The sequence below is a fragment of the Pseudonaja textilis genome, chromosome 3 (genome assembly GCF_049901715.1).
Source record: "Pseudonaja textilis isolate UNSWEBS1 chromosome 3, rPseTex1.2, whole genome shotgun sequence".
Taxonomy (NCBI): Eukaryota; Metazoa; Chordata; class Lepidosauria; order Squamata; family Elapidae; genus Pseudonaja; species Pseudonaja textilis.
The window spans coordinates 161,639,743-161,660,399 of NC_141992.1; the positions used below are offsets into that span (position 1 = coordinate 161,639,743).

The 20,657-nt window shown below is 35.0% G+C and overlaps 1 protein-coding gene across 2 annotated transcripts in view; it reads left to right on the forward strand.

Moving 5' to 3' along the window:
- Positions 1-20,657, forward strand: part of RP1 (RP1 axonemal microtubule associated) — a 198,798-nt gene that overhangs the window by 97,475 nt on the left and 80,666 nt on the right. For both annotated transcript variants that reach the window (XM_087931244.1, XM_087931243.1), the window contains exons 26-27: positions 5,836-6,061; positions 18,444-18,598. In XM_087931244.1, coding sequence (XP_087787370.1) covers positions 5,836-6,061; positions 18,444-18,598 — 381 coding nt within the window. The remainder of the gene's footprint in view (positions 1-5,835; positions 6,062-18,443; positions 18,599-20,657) is intronic.

Genomic DNA, 20,657 nt, shown 5'->3' on the forward strand with positions numbered 1-20,657 from the left:
AAGCCATAAAAATAAGAAAGTGAATGCATTTCTTGGAACACATCACAAACTGACTGAAAAATATGCTAGATTAATTTACTAGTATATGGATTTTTTGGGGAGCACTTTGCCATGAACTAAGTTGGTAATACAAAATACAAATTTATATTAATTTATAAAATACTCAGTAATCCATACTAGCAAATGAATTCTACACCAAAACCTATTACCAGGATGACAAACTGTGATCAAGGTGAAACTAATGGTAAAAAAAATGTAATACCAAGATGTCAGTATCCTCCAGCATCAGTGATTAGAGCAGTGATCACAAGGCTCACTTTGATTTGAGGGAAGACCTATCAGTTACTGGTTTCCCCCTTCCTCCTACTGTCCATATTACGGTATGATCCTTTGCCTAGATAACTTTTTTTTTTAATCGCTGCTGTGGTTCCACCCTTCAAAATTTTGAAGTTTGGAAAATTTGATTGGGAACAGAGACTTGTGGAGGTCCAGAATTTGAACAGTTGTAGTATGTCTGCCTAGCTCCAAATAAGTAATAATATTCCCAGTTGTCTGTTTCCATTTAAAAGCTCAACTTCAGCAGAATCTAGAGGATGCTTAATTGTCTGAAGCTGTCCAGAAGTTCTTTCAAGTGATATTTTTGGATGCTGAATATTGAACTTGAGACCATTTGCATGCAAAAAGCTATAAGTTTTCACTGTGATAACAAACCTTAGCCCCTAAGTAGTCAATGGAAGTAAACATATTACCAAAAGGAATTACCCAAATCAATTTCAAATTTCAAAACTAAAAACTTTGGATTTGTATTAGTTATTATAAAAAACTGTAAGAATTCGTTGTTAAATAATACAGGCCATAAATGAGCCATTGCCTTGGTTCTCTGGATCTATACAAAGATCTCCCTATACGTTGCTTCTATTTTCAACATAAATGCACAAAATATATTAATAGCTTTTAGGTGCTATTGTTTTGCTAACATATTCTGGATGTTCTTGATAAAAATGCAAAGTGGCTATGAATGAAAAATAATTCTACGCCCTACTTTCCCCATGTTGCAGACCTGTTAGAAATATATTTATATAAGGTACAAATATAAGAAATGTTGACAGTGATGGATGTGTAAACATCTTTATTCCTTGCAATAGTGAAATAAAATAAAAGGCAGAAAGAAAATTTCTTATTGCATTGTACTGGCAGTAATATTCTTAAGGTTAGTAAGGACTGGCAGAATGTCTTGAATAAGCAGTCATTCTATAGATTTCAGCTGTCCGCCCCTTCAAAACACATCACATAAGTTGGCACATCTCAGCACAATTGGCAATCTGTGCTTAAAGGTAGTTTGATAACTGGAACACTAGGTGAATTGAAGATAAAGCTTTGTCAATCGGCACAAAAATGATACCTGCCATATCCTTTGGTTGTTTTCCAATAATTTGGAAAATTGAACAAGCTAAAGATTCAGAACAGACTGTTCAGTACAGATAGATGCTTATGTACATACAGATGAATTTGTGAGTTTCATGCATTTTTTTAAAAATATGGGCAGATAGTCTGTACTAGTGGATGAAAATGTAATACAAACACTCCTACGTACTCTCAAGGAGCAGAGTGAACAGCCTTGGTGTAAAGAACAGTGCTTCTTTATACACAAATCCTTAAATGTGAAATTGCTGCTGAAGGATGCCTGGTTTTTTTTATGATGCAAGACCAGGAATTCTCAAAGATGATATGAAATATGGGTACAGTAACAAGGAAAATTTGCAGTGTGTCACTCAAGTGGTAATTTTCAATCTTTTCAAGGAAGGAAAGAGATTATGAGATGGATAGTTGGGAGTTGGCAGGATTCTGGGAGTGGAGAATGTTGCTAACTGTGGAAATTGGGCTGGTAGGAATTATTGAAGGGAAAAAGAGATCAGGTTCAGTTCCAGGAGGGAAAAACAAAGCTATCAAAGGTGAGCTATCAGCTGTGTGTTATCAGGTAGTCACATTAAGATTGTTCTTGCAGCAGATATTGTTTGAGCCTATTTTCTTGGTTTCAGGGTTGTGGTCTATTAAAATGTTATCCTGCAAAAGCTTCTCATTGAGACTTTACCTTCAGTAAGGCCCATTTCTCAACTCAATCAACAGAATTCAGTGCTAACTGTAAATTTAAAGTTTTCCTGCAAAAACCCAATCAATCAGAATAGAACTGGAAGGGACTTTGGAAGTCTTCTAGTCGAACCCCCCTGCTCAGGTAGGAGACCCTATATCATTTCAGACAGGTGGCTGTCAGTCTTTTCTTAAGCATCTTCGGTGATGAAGCACCCACAACCTCTGAAGGCAAGCTGTTCCACTGGTTAATTGTCCTCACTGTTAGGAAGCTTCTCCTTAATTCCATATTTCCATTCATTGTTTCTTGTCCTGCCCTCTAATGCTTTGGAAGATAAGTTGCCCCCCTTCTCTTTGTGGCAACCTCTCAAACACTGGAGTACTGGTATCATGTCCCACCCAGTCCTTCTCTTCTCTAGCCTAGCCAAACCCAAATCCTGCAATCCTCTTTTTGATAGGTTCCTGCTTCATACTGGGAAGAATGGATTGCCTCTCAGCTCCCAAAGATAGTAGCCCCTCTTTGAAGCGAAAGGCCAAAGACAAATGATTTTGGGTGATCTTAGTTGCGATTTGGCCAGGGAACCAGAAGGAAGGCTATGGGGAAATGATGCTGCATCTATATGGTTCTACACTCACTTTGGTCACCTTTGCAGGCCCTGGATGTTCTTGGTATGTGGAGGGGTCAATCAGTGAACTGTCATTCCTCAAATGCTGGGGAGCAATAACAGAAATAAAAGAGACTAGTATGATACATTACACTGATGTGGCAGTTTTCCAAAAAGAAGGTGGGAAATGCCAATTGCGGGGGGGGGGCAGATAAGAAGCAACATAGTCCAAAGCTGAATGGGAGAAGAGGAAGAGAATTAGGATGGCCACTGACTAGAATATCCCATTAGGGTGTGAGCAGTGGTGGGATTCAAATAATTGAACAACCGGTTCTCTGCCCTAATGATTTCTTCCAACAACCAGTTCACCAAACTGCCCAGAAAGTTAACAACCGGTTCTCCCGAAGTGATGCGAACTGGCTGAATCCCACCACTGGATATGAATAGTAAGGGTTTAGTTTGGCAAGACTCTGTCTATTGGATGTAAGCAAGTAAAGAACTGAATGTTGGCTGGCTTGATTTATGTCATTCTTCAGTTGGATGTGACAAATATTCAAAATACAATATGACTAACAGAGGCATCCAAGTATATGTAATATGATGATTATATTCACCTGTGTTTAATTATTTTAACATTAGTGTGTTGTTGAAACTAAAGTTAGCATTTTCAACAAGCAAAATAATCATAGTTTGTCTAATTAATTCTAGGCCTCTCTTCTTTTTATAAGCAAGCATTTTTAGTTCCTGTGAGCTTGGGAGGAATACAACAACCAGACTAGGTGTAAGGTAGGAAACTACAAGGAGGCTGTGCATTCATTTGCACATCATGCACAGCTGCAGTTAGTAAGTTAGCAAAACTGTCAAGTACCAGGAGAATCAGGAGATCTGGGCAGTTCAAATGGGTATAAAGATTCATTGCAAGTTTAATATCTCTACAAGAATCTGAACTACAAATGGTCCAAGCAGATTGTTGGTAGATAAGAGTCACAGGAATTCAAGGTGGACTAGAGTTAGATCTCTTGTGGGCACAAAGGGACTCATAACTGATGATCCCTCCCCTGAGCTCTGCCTGGTCACTGCCTGGAAACTAATGAAGCTAGGACTTAATCAAGGAAACAAAATCAAATAATATTTTGCATTGCATCTTTAATTAGTTCAGCAGAAGGAAGTAAAGAAGTGTATAATGCTCTTCAGCTTCAGTGCACGTTTACAAGAATTGTTTTGCGTGGTTACTTATCTGATATCCTGTCTTTGGCATAATGTATTGTAATTGAATTCAACATTAACCTTCCACTTTTATAGGTTCCCCACTCCAATGTTTTCTATGTCATTTTTTTTTTGTCCATTCCATTGTATCTGATTCTTGTACCTTGCTAGACAAGTCCCTGCAGTTTCTTGGCAAAGTGTTCAACAGTGTTTTGCTATTGCCTGCTTCCTAGAGCTGAGAGAAAGTGACTGACCCAAGGTCACCCAGCTGGTTATGGGACCACAACTCATGGTCCTCCAGTTTCTAGCTTGATGTTTTAACCACTATACTATACTGGCTCTTCATTTCATTTAACTGTGTCAAATGTTACTTTGACCTTCCATAATAATATATTTGTTAAATGTATTGTTTTAGGATTAATGCAGTAAAGACAAGAAGCCTTTGATAATCTGTCACTAAATCTCATGTTAGTACTCTGAATAAATCTATTACATTTATACTTAAGCAAAATAATCCCTAAACAGGATAGCAATGGTACTTAGGATAAAAGTATAACTAAGGCCATTTGAACTGTACTCAGTTGGCTCAGTTTTGAATGTAAAATCTTAGTAGAATTAGATGGAATCTTCTAATCATGTGGGTTGAGTCTGTAATATTTAAAATAAATGCATAGAGGTGGTAGTAGACTTTAGGAGAAACCCTCCATACTGCCACCTCTTACAATACTAGACAACACAGTATCAACAGTAGAGACCTTCAAATTTCTAGGTTCTACTATATCACATGACCTAAAATGGACACCTAACATCAAATACATCATCAAAAAAGCACAACAAAGAATGTTTTTTCTGCACCAACTCAGAAAGCTCAAACTGCCCAAGGAGCTGCTGATACAGTTCTACAGAGGAATTATTGAGTCTATCATCTGCACCTCTATAACTGTCTGGTTTGGTTCTGCAACCCAACAGGAAAGACACAGGCTTCAGAAGATAATTAGTACTGCATAAAAAACAATTACTACCCACCTGACTTCAATTGAGGACCTGTATACTGCATGAGTCAAAAAGAGGGCTGTGAAAATATTTACAGACCCATCACATTCCAGACATAAACTGTTTCAACTCCTTCTCTCAAAAAGACACTATAGAGCACTGGACACCAGAACAACTAGACACAAGAACAGTTTTTTCCCGAAAGCCATCACTCTGCTAAACAAATAATTCCCTCAACACTGTTCAACTATTTACAAAGTGTACACTACTATTGCTGTTAATCTTCTCACCACTCCTTATCAACCATCCCCTCCCACTTGACTGTTTCTTAGTATGATTTGATTGTTGATTGTACTCTATGACTATCATTAAGTGTTGTATGTTATAATTCTTGATTCTTAATGAATGTATCTTTTCTTTATGTATACTGAGAATATTACACCAAGACAAATTCCTTGTGTGTCCAATCACACTTGGCCAATAAAGTATTCTATTCTATTCTATTCTATTCTATTCTATTCTATTCTATTCTATTCTATTCTATTCTATTCTATTCTATATGGTTATAACATACAATATGTATCCTACAAAGGTTCCAAAATCAGCAATAGAGCTTTTCACCAAATCTCTTTTCAGTTTCAATTCTTGCAAGTATCTCCAAGGATGAGGGAACTTTTGGTAATTGTCCTTCTCATCTCCTAGAAAAAATGTCCTAAGAAAAGTTAAGCTACCCACTTTAGTGCATTTTTCATCATTGGGCTATGACCTTCTTATTCTCCCCCAGGCCTTCTAAACAGCATGCTATCTTTATTTTATGTTAATGATAGTTATTGGAGGATTTGTTTATTAACATTTCAGTTTCATTTCATTTAATTATTTAGATTTATCTGTATGGGCAACTGAAATAAAATGAAAACTTTTCTTATCTATTTATATTTTCCAGATTAACCTAAAAAATATTGGAGAACCATATAAAATCCGAATTGGCCATGACAACAGTGGAACAAATCCCAGTTGGTACCTGAATGAAATTAGATTTCAAAAGATGAATTTTCCATCTGAGCAAGAAATGTGCTTTCCTGTCAACTGCTGGTTATCTGAAGATCAAGGAGATGGAGACACATGGAGAGAAATACCAATTAGGAGACCTAAAAAAAACCTTCTACCATGTATGTCTATAATATATAATTATTTTTAATTCAGCTATATGTTATCACAACTAATATTATGTATTAATATTAATTAGTTTCAATTACATATTTTTATTATTCATCACAGTATTATGAAAGTAAGGAGATGAGTGGGAAAACTTTAGATGTTGGGGAATTATACTTAGCTAGTATTTTTCAAAATACTAACTAGCTCAAGTACTTATTCTCCAGAAATATATTTAAAATGTGCCAAGATCAGTGGATTGTTTTAGCAACTTCCACATCCTCACTTAAGCATTTCATGAAAAATATAAATTAATACATTCCCTTGTGTAGTACAGAGGAAATCTAGACTGTTACATTTTCAGAACTGTTTTAATAAAGTTTATTTGACAAGACTGTGAACTTTGGCAAGTTACAATTATCTAAATATTATGTGTTAGGGAAGAATTATTTGCACAGTCTTGCACAGTGAATGAAATAAGAATGTAAATGACTTTAGCAGATGAATTAGCAAGTAATAATGGTGGAAATTAGGAGGAATTGTGCAATCAGCCAGGCCACTGTTATTTAATTTTACTTATTATATCTAAAAGTATTCACAGTCATGAAAACTAGGTTGGTTTTCTGATGTACTGAACCATTGATAGAATCCAAAAACATAGTCTAAAAAGGGAAATGAAGGTACTAAAGGCTAGCAACTGCATTCCCAATTTAGCACAGTAAACCTTGATATTTATCAATATAGTATACTTTTGGTAAAAGAGAACTTGAAGTACCAGAAATAATTACAGAGTTAAATGCATAATCTGAATAATATAGTCTAACAGGACAGAATAATGGAACTACGGAAATATATACTTTGCAAAATATTTGGGTGATGTTCTTTGGAATGTCCTTCCCAGACCAAGCATGCACAAATACACAAAGTTTTACTAATCAGGCTTGGAAATACACACACACACACACACACACACACACACACACACACACACACACAATGTAGAGACACATTTACCCCCAAAGTGCAGTGTCTTATCAGTGTTCAAAATCTAAGTGGCACACCAGAAAGTAATCAGACGGAACCTGGGGGTCAGAGTTTATGGCAGATTCATCAGCTGGTCCAGGTTCAAAATCAGGGTTGCAAGGTTCATAATTCAAGGCACACAAAATAGAAGCTAATAGTGACTATCATCAAAGGAGAGCCTATGCTTGCTGCCCATTTAAGAAGCAAACCTGGTGATGGTTTGGATAGTAATTCTGTGCCCTCAAGACCAATGGCAGTTATGGCTACTGTTGCTGTTTGCCCTGTGTCCTTTGCCTGTTTGGATGACAGTCGGTCTGGCAGCAGTGGAGCTTCCGGTTCATTGTCCATCAGAATTTCTAAAGCTGCTCTGGCCCTGGCTGCTTATCAGTGGTCCTTCTCTCTGATTCCAAATCTGAGCCCAAGAATGCATTCTGGAACATGCTGAGTCCTGATAAAGACACAGTTGTTTTAAGTTGCTGAGTTTGACCTCTCACATTTTCCAGAGTATCTCCTACAAATAATTTTCAGAGCATGCACAGCCCTAGGTTCCAGGATCATCTACTGTAAGAGATGGTAATCTGTGCCTTGCATCCAGAACAGGATGTACCAGTGGTGGGATTCAAAAATTTTTACTACCAGGACGTGGCTTAGTGGGCGTGGCAGGGGAAGGATACTGTAAAATCTCCCATCAGAAGTGGTATTTGCTGATTCTCCAAACTACTCAAAATTTCCCCGACCGGTTTTCCAGAACTGGTCAGAACCTGCTGAATACCCCTTCTGAGATGTACCCATTGAAGCCTTTTAAAGCTGCAGAGTGACATCATTCAGAAATTTAGGCTACAATTATTGACAGTCAGGCTGAGTTTTGTAGTGTTTCTTTTTGCACTATGCTATACAGGGGTGGGATCCAACAGAGTTAACTACCAGTTCAGTGATTTACGAGGTTCGATGATTTACGATGTGCTTCCTTGTACTCTGTGCGCGCACCTATAAATCAGCAGCAGCCTGGTGCCTGGACAGCTGAGCAGCGCTGCATGCCGAGAAGCAGCCTTTGAAAAAGTACTTTTTTCCTACTTTTTAAACTGCAGCTGTGCCTCGCATGGCAGCTGAAGTTGAAAAAGCAGGAAATAAAGGTCAGGTAAGAGCCCGGGTGAGCGGGTGGGCAAAAACATCAGCAGACATAGAACTGGTTCTATGTCTGCCGCTCTTCAGAGCTACCGGTTCTACAGAGATGGACAGAACTGGAAGAAACCCATCCCTGATGCTATACTTTATTGTCTTTTCTTTTTTGATTACTTGACTTGTGTTCCATTTCCTTTTTTAATGGTTTACAGTTTGGACATTTATTACTTAAATTTAATTCCATTTTATTCGTAAATTATATTATGATCCAAAAGGAATAAAAATGGAGGTAGGATTCTGACCGGAGTTTATGGGAGCTATTGCCCACATAGTTGGAAGGCATTCAATCAAATGTCATTTTGTTTTTCTTGAGTAATGCTTGGACATGAAAAGACAATCTGAATGGAAACAAAATTTCTTGCATGTCAACAGGTGCCTTTTGGATGTAGTCAAGTAAAAGTTGGGGTTTTTTACAGTTTTTGTTTGAACTACTCTTCTTGTTGGATATAATATTTTCCAAGTAGAATATTTGTTCAATTTTATTAATATTGGCACTCTAATGCCATATTTATCTTTGCCATTCCTAGTACATTATCATTATTAAAATGTATTTGACAAATAAAAGTAAATGGAAACATTTCATAGCTATTAGATACATCCCAAATTTGTACATTTATGACTTCAAATTACATACTGATTTTAGCTCATATAAGTTGACTATCAATAGACACTCAACCCAACTACGGATGTTTTGCTACTATTTTTTACTATCTCAGAGAGTACAGTTTTGGGCTGTCTGTATTTCTAGTTGTAAAAGGGTAATTGTATAAAAGCTTGGAAACAGCCATTGTGTGTGTGTGTGTGTGTGTGTGTATGATGCATCAAAGGAGACAAATGATACAAGATATCTCATTACAATAGAAAGTAATATATATGTAGCTTGGGGTTGAATTGTGGATCCCTGGTGTTCTCTGAGCTTGGTTGTTTGCTTGCAGATCATCAGTGAAATGAGTGTGGAATGTGTTCCCTGTTTATGTACAGTAGCTTGCCCTGCCATTGTTGGTAGGGGTATAGTTTTGTCTTTAATAGTTCCTTAATAGTTCTTGGAGGGTATGGTTTTCTGCTTGATTTTGTCTGCTTATCTGGGGTAAGCTGCCAAAGAGGTATAGTCTCTCCCCCCCTCCCTTCTTAGCTTTTTATTGTCTCTTTTTAATGCTATGTAAAAGTAGTTTATCTCTGTTTATTGGTGGCCAATTTGTCTGAATGTTGAGTTTCCAGGAATTCTCTAGCATTTTTGGATTTAGCTTGGTTGAGGTTTCCCACTTAAAACTATGGTTGAATCTGTCCATGTGTTGTGTTGTGTTGTGTTGTGTTGTGTAATTTTCTTCATGTTTTGGTGTTTTGTGGATATTTTCTGCTAATTTTCTCCCCATCTGTTTACATAGTGTCTATTACAGTTCTTACACTACATATTGTAGATAAGTCCTATTTTTCTTCCTGGCTACAGGATCTTTTGATTTACTTAAGATGTGGAGGGCTTTAATTGGTTTCCATGCAACAATGAGTCCATGTGATTGTCTATTGGTTATTTCTGAGATGCTTTTGATGTATTAGTGTTATCTGTTTCATAGCATGGTTGTGTTGTAGTGAGTTGAGTGGCACTTTTTGATAAAACTGTGTGGGCATCCCATTTTGTTGGAAGTGATTGTATAGGTAGTTGTTTTCTTTCTTTAGTGTTCTAGGTTGCTTATAGAGCAAGCTCAAACAGCACCAAGCACTCCATACCCTATTATGAGTAAACATAACTCTTTTGCCACCAATTTATTCACTAAATTTAAAAATGTTTTTTTTTTGTTAGAAATATGGACAGGAAGAAGAAAGTATGTGTTATGTTTACCTTTATGTTTACCTATCTTAATTGATAATTTAATTAAGGCTTTATTTTGCACTTCATTACCTCACTTTGTTAGAGAGTGTTACCTTATATCCCCTCAGAATAGAACCATAAGACCACATTTTATTTTTCTCCATTTGCTGTATGAAACATCCAACCCGTCTCCATATGATAAACACTTCCTTTTAAACTAATATTTAAGTTCTTTCATTCTTCTCTATATCTTACTCTTTCTTTGTTTTTATAATATTAGTAGTTTATGCAAATACCACTGAACTATATTTTGTCCAAATTCCTTGCCGTTTCTCCAATTTCCCTTTTCCCAGATCTCTATAATCAATGCTGTCTGTGACTATATAAAATTGGTTTATTGACTGATTGTCCAATTAATGTTGTTTATAATTCCACATATACTATGGGATTTTCACTCTTTTGGTAAACCTTCATTTATACACTTATTTATACAGAATTTCTATTCCACCATACTTCAAAGACTCTAGATCAGGGGTGTCAAACTCACGCCATCACAGTGGCATCACGTGACTTATCAGAACTTTTTCCCCCTTTGCTAAACCGGGCATGGCATGGCCAGTGTTTGACGCATCTGGCCTGTGGGCTGGGAGTTTGACAGCCCTGCTCTAGATGGTTCACAATAACAATAAAACTAGGTCATAAAACTCCACCCCAATAAAAATAATCCTTCCAATACAGATTGATCAAGCTTGTGTTCACTGTATATTTTTCATCATCTATGACTATTATTAAGTGTTGTATGTTATGATTCTTGATTCTTAACAAATGTATCTTTTCTTTTATGTATACTGACAGCATTTACACCAAGACAAATTCCTTGTGTGTCCAATAACACTTGGCCAATAATAACCCTAACTCTAACCCTAACTCTATTCTATTCTTGACCATCTAGTAATTTTATCACACATACTAATAAGTAACCTATTCCCATTGCATTCAATTTGTATGGTTTTTTTTAATATTCTCAGATCTGATTTTCATATAAGAAAGTAAGTAGAAGTGTATTTGTATGCACAGTTTTTGCTCTTTTTTGACATTCATTCCTCATAATAGAGCACATGCTAATTTACCTTTCTTCAAACATCCTTATGTCTAAAAATATGCTCATCATTAATAAAGCTTCTAAAAAGACATCTATTTGGTCTGTCAATCTTTCATTTGTGTATAACTTGCAATTATTTAATATTATTTTCCCTGTCAAATACATTAATTTTGTTTTTGATGTTGCAGTTTTCAATTCTATAATCCTTGTTACATAACACAATCTATGTAACCTTCACTGCAAATCACTTGGATTATCATTCAATAATATCTGCCTACAAAATACATAAGCATCCTAAACAAACCTCTCTAACTTCAGAAGCATTCTTTATACATTTATTTATAAATTAATTTTCTTTCTCAGTGCTGAATCATTCGGTGAAGATTGCATTGATTCTTTCTCACACATGGTTTACTTCCACTTTGTACCACTCTGGCAGCATTCAACAATCAACCTTCACCTTGATACCAAGGCAAAACATTTTATAATTCATACTTATTCATTTTATCATATGTGTTCTCTAAATCAACAAATGTTCAGAAAACTTTCAATCTCTGATTCATATTCTTCTCAATATATGTTTTAAGTATAAATATTTAGTTTGCATACCCTGTTCAGCATCAAGCCATATTGGACTTTTAAAATTCTGCTCAGCATCCCTTCTCATGCCTTTTTAGTCAGGATTCTGCCAAACATGAACTTAGACACCATTAAATAACAAAACCTGCATCTTTTCCCATTTCTCCAGCTATACTATTTCATACGATTTACTGTATGTCTTTCTTTATGTTGTTTTTCTTGGACACTAGCTCCTCTCTTTCTCCTTCCCAGGCAGTGAACAAATGAACGAAGATACAATGACACAGTAATACAATAAACAATAATAATATTATAATACAATAGTATAAAATAGAATATACTGTTACTCTACTCCCCAATATCTTCAGGAATAATCAGGTATTATTAATCTTTTGGGAAATGGTGAAAGACAAGGGTCATTGTCATTTTTGAGCAAAAGCCAAAAGAGAGCAAGGATGTCCTTAGGACAAGTATAAGGTCAACATAGATGTTGTAAACACATAATGAAACCCTACCTTCCTTTTAACTTTATCTTTAAATTTATGTTTTAAAAAAGAGTTGTGGCTTTGATCATGCTGTCATAAGTAACATGCTGTTACTTTCTTCTTGTGACATCTCTGCAAGAACCCGAATTTGTATTGGAAATGCCTATTTCTGAATTAATCAAGGATTTAACAAATATACTGTGTTTGACTCACTGTAGTTGCTTCAATTATACTCTTCAGATGTTAGCACCTTTCTTATGTCATTTTCAAAAACCTCCTGCATTTCTTTATTTTAGTTTCATCCCAAATAAATAGATCACTTTAATATTTAATTCAATTCATTTGATTAAAAGCTCCTGATTGGGTAAGACTGATTTACCCAATTTTAAAACATTTTTTTCCTATCAGCATTCATGACAATTTCTCTTCATTCATCTAATCCTTTTGGATATATTGTTTACTTTATCTTTTCTTCTCATTCTACGTGCTTTTTGCTTTTTATCATTTTGATATCAGGTATTTTTTCTGTTGTTTTCATCTTTCACTTTATTGTAACAGCATGCATCCATTTTGATATTTTCCATTAGGGTAATTCCACACACTTCTGTGGCATTCTGTTTCAAGCAGCTCCTATATCCACTTTCCTTACACCTATTTTCCATTTATTTTATTAGAATATTTAATACTTTAATAGTTTCTAATACCTTTTCATATTATTTCTTCTAGTGGTCATACTACTTTCACTTCTATTTCTTTCATTTTTTTCCTCCCCCCTCCCCTCAAATCCAGTATTATTGTTTCTGTGGACAATCATCTTTGGAATGTCAAAATGCAACCACTGTAGTGAAAAAAAAACCCTGTATAGAAGTATTTCCAGACTGAGTAAAATTGAACAGAAAAGTTAGTATTGCAGGCAGACTATTTCTCACCTTTCAGAATGGGAGGCAAGTTTAGCAAGATACAAGTTGTAAAAGGTCTAAAAAAAAATTACCATGTAGGAACACAGGCAATGCAAAAGGAATTAGACACATGAACTTTTGTGAAAGTTCTTCTCAACTCTGAAACTAATGAGCAGAGCCTGAGAACAAATTCTTTACCTTCACCAGCACTTCTTTCATGCTTTCAATTTGCCTTTCTCCAGCTATAAATACTATATGTTCTTCATTGACTGTTTGACTCAGGAATACAGCAGTACTGTGCCTGTGTGACATAACAGCTTAATTAAAACCCATCTCTTAGCATCGCAAATATTCAAATTTCATGTATTTTTTTAAAAAGCATTTCCCTTCTCCTCAGGAAGTACAATCTTGATTGCATTAATTAAACTTGTTTAATTTTTGCTCTCTTTTAAAAATCCCATTACATCAGCTTGATCCTGGCTATTTCCAAAGGGTGAATGAATGTAGCTGTTCGACCCAATTTCTACATGGTAAAAGAAATATCTTTAGACTTTTGTTTGAGTTAGTAAATTGTATTTTCCTATAGTGTTTCTCATTTGATGGAAGCTATGACAATTCCCTGTACGCTGCAGTTTGATGCTAATGTAATGCCACCAAATTCAAGGTTCAATGGCTTCAAACTGCTGCAGAAAAGCAGAAAATCTGGCCCTGAAGGATGGTTGTAATACCTTACATATCACCATACTTTATTGCTATACAAACGATAGTACTTTGTTTTCCTTTGCTGGTACATAAAAGTTTGGAAATGATCTTGAATTTTATGACTAGCACATTGAAAGCCATGGGAAAGATAGCTGAGACCCAGAGATCTGTGGCTAATTCTATAATCAGCTAGTTTGGAGGACATTCTGACATAATAAAGTTGTTCCCATCAGCAAAACAAAGTCTTCCATTTGATCACTCATGCCCTGTTCATCTCCTGATTGGACTATTGTAATGTGCTTTATATGGGGCTATCTTTAAAAGTATCTGGAAGCTTCATCTGGGCAGAATGTGTTCATGTGTACCTATAGAAGGGCACATATTTAATTTTTAATTTATTTAATTTTTTAAATTTATTTGATTTGTCAATTGCTTACAAGATAATAGGTATAAGAATAAACATAGTTATGAATACATGAAATGGGTACATATAAGAAAAATAAAATAAACAATAGGACAGGGACGGTAGGTATGTTGGTGCGCTTATGCACGCCCCTTACAGACCTCTTAGGAAAGGGATGAGGTCAATAGTAGACAGTCTAAGGTTAAAGATTTTGGGGTTTGGGAAAGAAACCACAGAGTCAGGTAGAGTATTCCAGACATTGACCACTCTGTTGCTGAAGTTGTATTTCCTGCAATCAAGTTTGGTGCGGTTAACCCTGAGTTTGTATCTATTGTGTACTCTTGTATTGTATGGCTGAAGCTGAAGTATTCATTGACAGGTAGGACATTGCAATGTATGATTTTATATACTATACTTAGATCGGACTGAAGGTGGTGTAATTGTATTCTAGGTCTAGAATTTCGAATCTGGTGGTATAAAGTATTCTGCAACAAGTATAACACCTTTGCTCAGTGAACTACATTGGATGCCAATTTGCTTCCTGGTCCAATTCAAGGTGTTCGTTATCACCTATAAAGCCTTTCATGGTATAAGGCCACCTAAGGAATAGGCTTCATCCCATTACATCAGCTTGTTTCACTTATTCAGGCAGGAAAGGTTTTATACAGACTCTGTCAATCAAAGAAATTTAACTGGTGCAGTCAAGAAAGGGAATCTTCTCTGTCATTGCCCCTGCATTATGAAACATCTTGCTTCCATGCTTCTGGATTTCCTCAAGAGAATAAAAACCTGGCTGTGCAGCCTTGCATGAGGAGCACATAGATGCACACCATGCAACTGTGGGATTGGCTGACACTATAAGAATCCCGCCCTCCCCCCCCCCCCATGTCTGTATTAACTATTGCTAAATGCCCATCTTAGATTTTTTTTTACCTTCTTGAAATTTTATAATGTTATATTTATTTTTTTTAATTTTTTTGTCTTAAATTACTTTTAATATTTTATATTTTTAATGTATTTTTAATATATTATTTATTTATTTTTAATATTAATTTTATATATTGTTATATTAATTAGATTGTACAGTACTCAGAGCTCTTCTCTGAGGAAGGTGGGCAGTTAAGAAATAGGAAATATAACTAACTGAATAAATAATAAATAAATAACATTTTCTTAGAATCTTTATGATTTAGTTAAACCCTTAGAATTTGTGTCCTGGCCTTTGACCTCTACATGTCGAACATCAAATATAAACTGCATTCCATGCATGTATAATGAAAATTAATCTGTTACTTTTAATCCAATATGAAAATCTCATTTTTATAAGCGGTATTAATGTTTATTTATCAATCAAATTTATAAGTAAAGACATCAAAAATCATACAAACACACAAGTACACACTCACACACATGCACACAAACAAACAAGGTTTGATAGGCAATAGAATCACTTCAAGTTTGCAGTGTGATACAGCTGCAATAGACGAAGCCACATTTTATGCAGTTTCCCAATTTTCATGGTATGCAAAACATACTGAATTGTTAAACAACCACCACAGAGTTTCATATACTAGGCTGAAAAGTAGTCATCTGGTTTGAGTCATGCAAGCACAGCCTTTATTTTTAAAATTCTGTGTGGCCTTAATTGGAGATAAATCTTTCCAATAAAGGAGAATATTTGTAGCTCAGGATTGAAGTGAGGGTCCTTGGTGCTTTCTGAGCTTGCTTGTTTTCTTGCAGACATTTCATTACCCAAACTAAAAGCTAGTAAAAAGTGTGGTTTGCTATCAGTTTATATTCTGTTGGCTTGCCCTGTTGGTGTTGGTGTGGGTGGACTTAAAGATTCTTTGGTTGGGCTGTTCATTGTTGGCTCTTTGGCAGTTTCTTGATTAGGGTATTGATTGATTGTTGGTCTGATGTTAACCTTGGAGTCAATCTATGCAAATCTGGGTGCTGATTACTGGTGGAGAAGTGCTTGGGTATTTTTGTTCCCTTTTGGGCTGATTGAATATCTCTTTTGCATAGTCTATAGATGTTGTTAATGTCTATGTGTCTATTGATGGCTAATTTGTCAGAGTGCCAGGCTTCTAGAAATTCCCTAGCATTTTTGGACTTGGTCTGGTCTAGGATTCTTACGTTTTCTCAATTGAAACTATGACTAAATCTATCTATTTGTTGTCAAATTTAAAGAATGTTTACTGACTGCTAGCTACTGCCTAAACCTAAAATATTATTTATGGATCTAACATTAAATTATCCCTGAGCACAACACAAAGCATATTTTACAGAAAAAAACAACAACAAAGCATAATTTTTCAAACTATGATAAAATATATGCAGAGTGAAGAAATTACAGTTTTTACAGATAGAAACAGGCCTATATGTACGTGAGAGATTGTTTATTTTTCTTTATCCTTTAAATACCCAAGAAGATAATTTTTATCTTGGCCTGAAATTCTGACTTTTGATGATTTGACTGATATTTTGTGAAGTGGGCTACTACTTCCCTGTTGTCTGCTTCCCTGGTGAGAATCATATTTTTTGTTATTTCTGCTGCTGCAGTTTAGCAATTTCACAGGTTTGAAGTAACAGAACAAACCATTATTTCACTTGTTTTAAAATGTGTTATGCAATAAAAGTGTGATATGCTTAAGAATGGCCATGTTAAAACTTAGCTATTCCATTATTGAAGTTTTCAGAAATGGAGAAAGTTAAGATCTATGTATCAGATCAGGCTATAGATTATATCAATTTGTTGATATGTTGCCAATATGTGCTTAGGTTGAAAGGACTTACATGGTCATATATTTCCAGTGATATGGGCTCATGCATGAATAATCTTAATAAATTTATCATATTTTATGCTGTTTCCTATGCTCAGAAGATTTCACAATGGGCCTGCAGTAATATGTTGGGACAACTCTTTCCTAGGACTTGCATCTAATTTTTTCTTATTCAGGAGGGAAATGGAGAATGCATCAAAAAGAATGATCAAGCACAGAATCTCCATTATAGAAATCTCAGCTCCAGATACCTAGTCTTTGTGTTAAGAATTCATTTCCTATATTCACAATATAATCAGACATCGTTTAGTCTTAATATTGAATGGATACTCAATGTAATATAATCAGAAGCTGACCTCAGGATAAACCTGTCACCACACTCAAACTATACTTATTTTCAGATAAATAAACCCAGTGATCAAAATTTTCTCACAATCATTTCCAAATGTATATACTCATCAACCTGGGAGAGAGAGAGAGAGAGAGAGAGTGCTTTCATTCTTCTCATTTTTGCCTAACCTTTCAAAGGCAATGTCTATTACCCAGTATTTGTTTGTTAATAAATCATGTATTTTATTATCAACTTCACTTGACAGCTGTTGTTTACTGAATCCTGTCAGCACATACAGAACAGACAGTAAAAGATTTAAAATTTTGCATGTTTCCAAAAATTAGCTTATAAATGATTGTCTGCATCCTAGGGCTGGGCCTCAGTGAAATAAACTTTACTGGTTAATAGCTGACTGTTTTCAGAATTACTTCCTTCTAAAATTATACATTGTTTAGGATGTTGTAGTATTTGGGAACTTTAACAAATATATTTTGATGTTTTAAAAGAGTTACAATTATATATCTAGCTCTCTGAATTATGACTCCTTTACAGCAACAGAATATATTTGTTAAAGTTGCCAAATGCAACCAGCATCCTACTCAATGTGTGATTTTAAGCTTCCATTCACACTCATACATACACATATATTTCTGAACTAACTCTGAATCATCATAAGCAGCAGCAGCATTTGTGAAATGCTGGGTCCCCAACATGAAACCCAGGGACACTAATGTGATTGCAGTTCCAGCCGATTTATTACTGCTTGTCTTTCTCTCTGCCTCACTGGACTTTTTTGTTTTGTGATTAGTAGGTTTCAGTTTAGTCTGTTGATTTTCCCTCTTTTCCCCTCAAGAGATACAAATACATGTTTTTGCCTGCTCAAATCACTTGATCACCTGATGCTTTTTATTGTGAAGTTAGCATTGTAAGCTACCAATTAATTGGCAATTTTTAGAACTAGGCAGGATTCTTTTAAAAACAATTATATATTCAATATTGAGTAAGTTTCTCTAGTCATAATATTCAAGTTAGTATGAATACTACTGAGCAATGAACAACATAAAAATGCACATAGACAATACATTTTGTCTTCATTTTAGTGGTAGTCTACGAGATCAACGTATATACCGGGACACAGTCAGGTGCTGAAACTAATTCGAATGTGTACATCAATATCTTTGGAAATCAAGGAGATTCTGGAAAACGGAAACTTCAAAAATCAAGCACTAATAAAATCACATTTCAACGTGCTCAGGTAAAGAAAAATATACAAAATTAAGATTCAGGTAATTATAGAGTTATAAAGCTTTAAAAGCATATGTTGGGTAAAACCAAACACAACACTCAAGACAGATTTTCTAAATTGTGCAGGAGCATGTATGTACATATATAGACTCCATCCTTTTAATCTGTGCATAAGGATAAGTAGATTCATAGATATTAAAAAAAACCAAGGAGAATTTGTGATTTTGTTACATAGAGAAGTTGCTTGATTGTTCTTCCCAGAACAGTTTGCATTTTGCCCTCATTTTTCCCTGCTTATGGAAACAGACACAATGATGTAAGAATGAGGGCAGAGGGCAAACACTGGCTAGCTAGAGGAAATGCTGTCAGCAAACTAAGAACTCTATGCATGGAAAGAATGCCAATGATGAAAATTGAAGCAAGGCTTTTTCATAAAATTTTGAGATGGGGGTGGTGTCTGTCAATTTGTGTCTTGAATTCAAGTGGGGCAGGAAGGTCAGAAATGAAGGGACAAAATGTGCTTTCTGTTTCTTCTTCCAGCGATGTCTGATGTCAATGTCAGATTTCAGAAAAGAAACAGGTCCCAATTTTCTATTTATCAGAAACTTTAGAAAGAGGCTTCTTTGGATACCCAGGTTTGGGAGCTCCCAGTTGAAGGAGGCTCATCTTTTATTTGAGCAGTGTTTGGCCTGACAAATAACTTATGTCTTTTTTTTTTAAACAAGTTTTATTGATTTTACAAACAAACAAACAAAACAAAACATCATTAAACATTAAAAACATAAAACCTCTTTCCATTGTAGATCCTTACAAGGCAGGTAACATATTGCTTTATATCACGTACTTATAATTTATCCCATTTCCATATAAACACGTAAATTCCCTTTACCAAATTCCACATTGTTTCTCTTTAATCATTATTCAATCATATTTCCTTTCTGATTTATCTGCTATCCAGTCATCAACTTTATATTTTCCTCTGGCTTGTTTATAATTATTCTCATCTAGTCTTCCTCCGAGGTTTTATTATTTAATTCTTAATTAAACACACACACATAAGACATAGACATAAAAACATAAAACTTTCTTCTAGAAAGTAACTTGGCCCCAGATTACCACTTTTTGTATGGACTTCAATTGAATTCATGCTCTTCTTATATACCATTACCCATCTTATTTACCATTCTATATCTATTATATAACTCCTCTCCACTTTTGCCTCCTCTTAATTCTGTTTTATATATTTAATCTTGCTTTAAAGAAAAATATTTTTATATCTTTTGTCCATTTCTCCATTTACATCTGTCTCATTTCCAATTGAAGAAGGAATAGTTTCCCCTGGAATCACTAATCGGAGTATGATGCCTTTCTATCATTCCCCTAAGTTAAAATTTAAAATAACACCTAAATCCCAATCAGATTCTGCTTAGTACATTCTACTATTTCAGAAACCAATACTACAATAATAAATCCATAACAATCAGCACATTAATCCATTAAACTCTATATTCAAACTAATATTTTAAACATTCCCTTTAGTATTTTATTAAAACTTATTATCATTCATTATTAAACCTTTTAAAGTTATACCTTGATATTTTAGTCTTTTATTAGATTTTAAAAAGTTCTGATTATCTAGTTATAATACAAATACCACTATTACAATACTCATGTGTACTTTGCAGAATCCCCCTTTTTTTTAAAAAAAAAACCCATATATTACCCATTATCCCTAAAAAAATTTCCTTTTCTCCATCTTGTCTTATACCTTTGTAACTTTTTCCCCCTTTTCCCTTTTCTTCTTAGCCCGCCTAAACTTTTACCCCTCCTCTCCAAACCTCTGCCTTCTTGATTTCCCCTTTCTGTTGCATTCCTCTTTCCTTTTGCTTTCTAGCATTCTGTTGTTTTTGCATCTTCTTTTTCTCTTTCATAAACATTTTTTATTTCTTAAGTCCTTCCTTTTCGCTCCTCTCTTTCTCCTTTCTTTCTTAGTCACACCATTTAGTTCATTAAAAATGGCTTCTTCTTCCTCGGCTTCTTCCAGCTGTTGTTTAATTTGCTGACACATG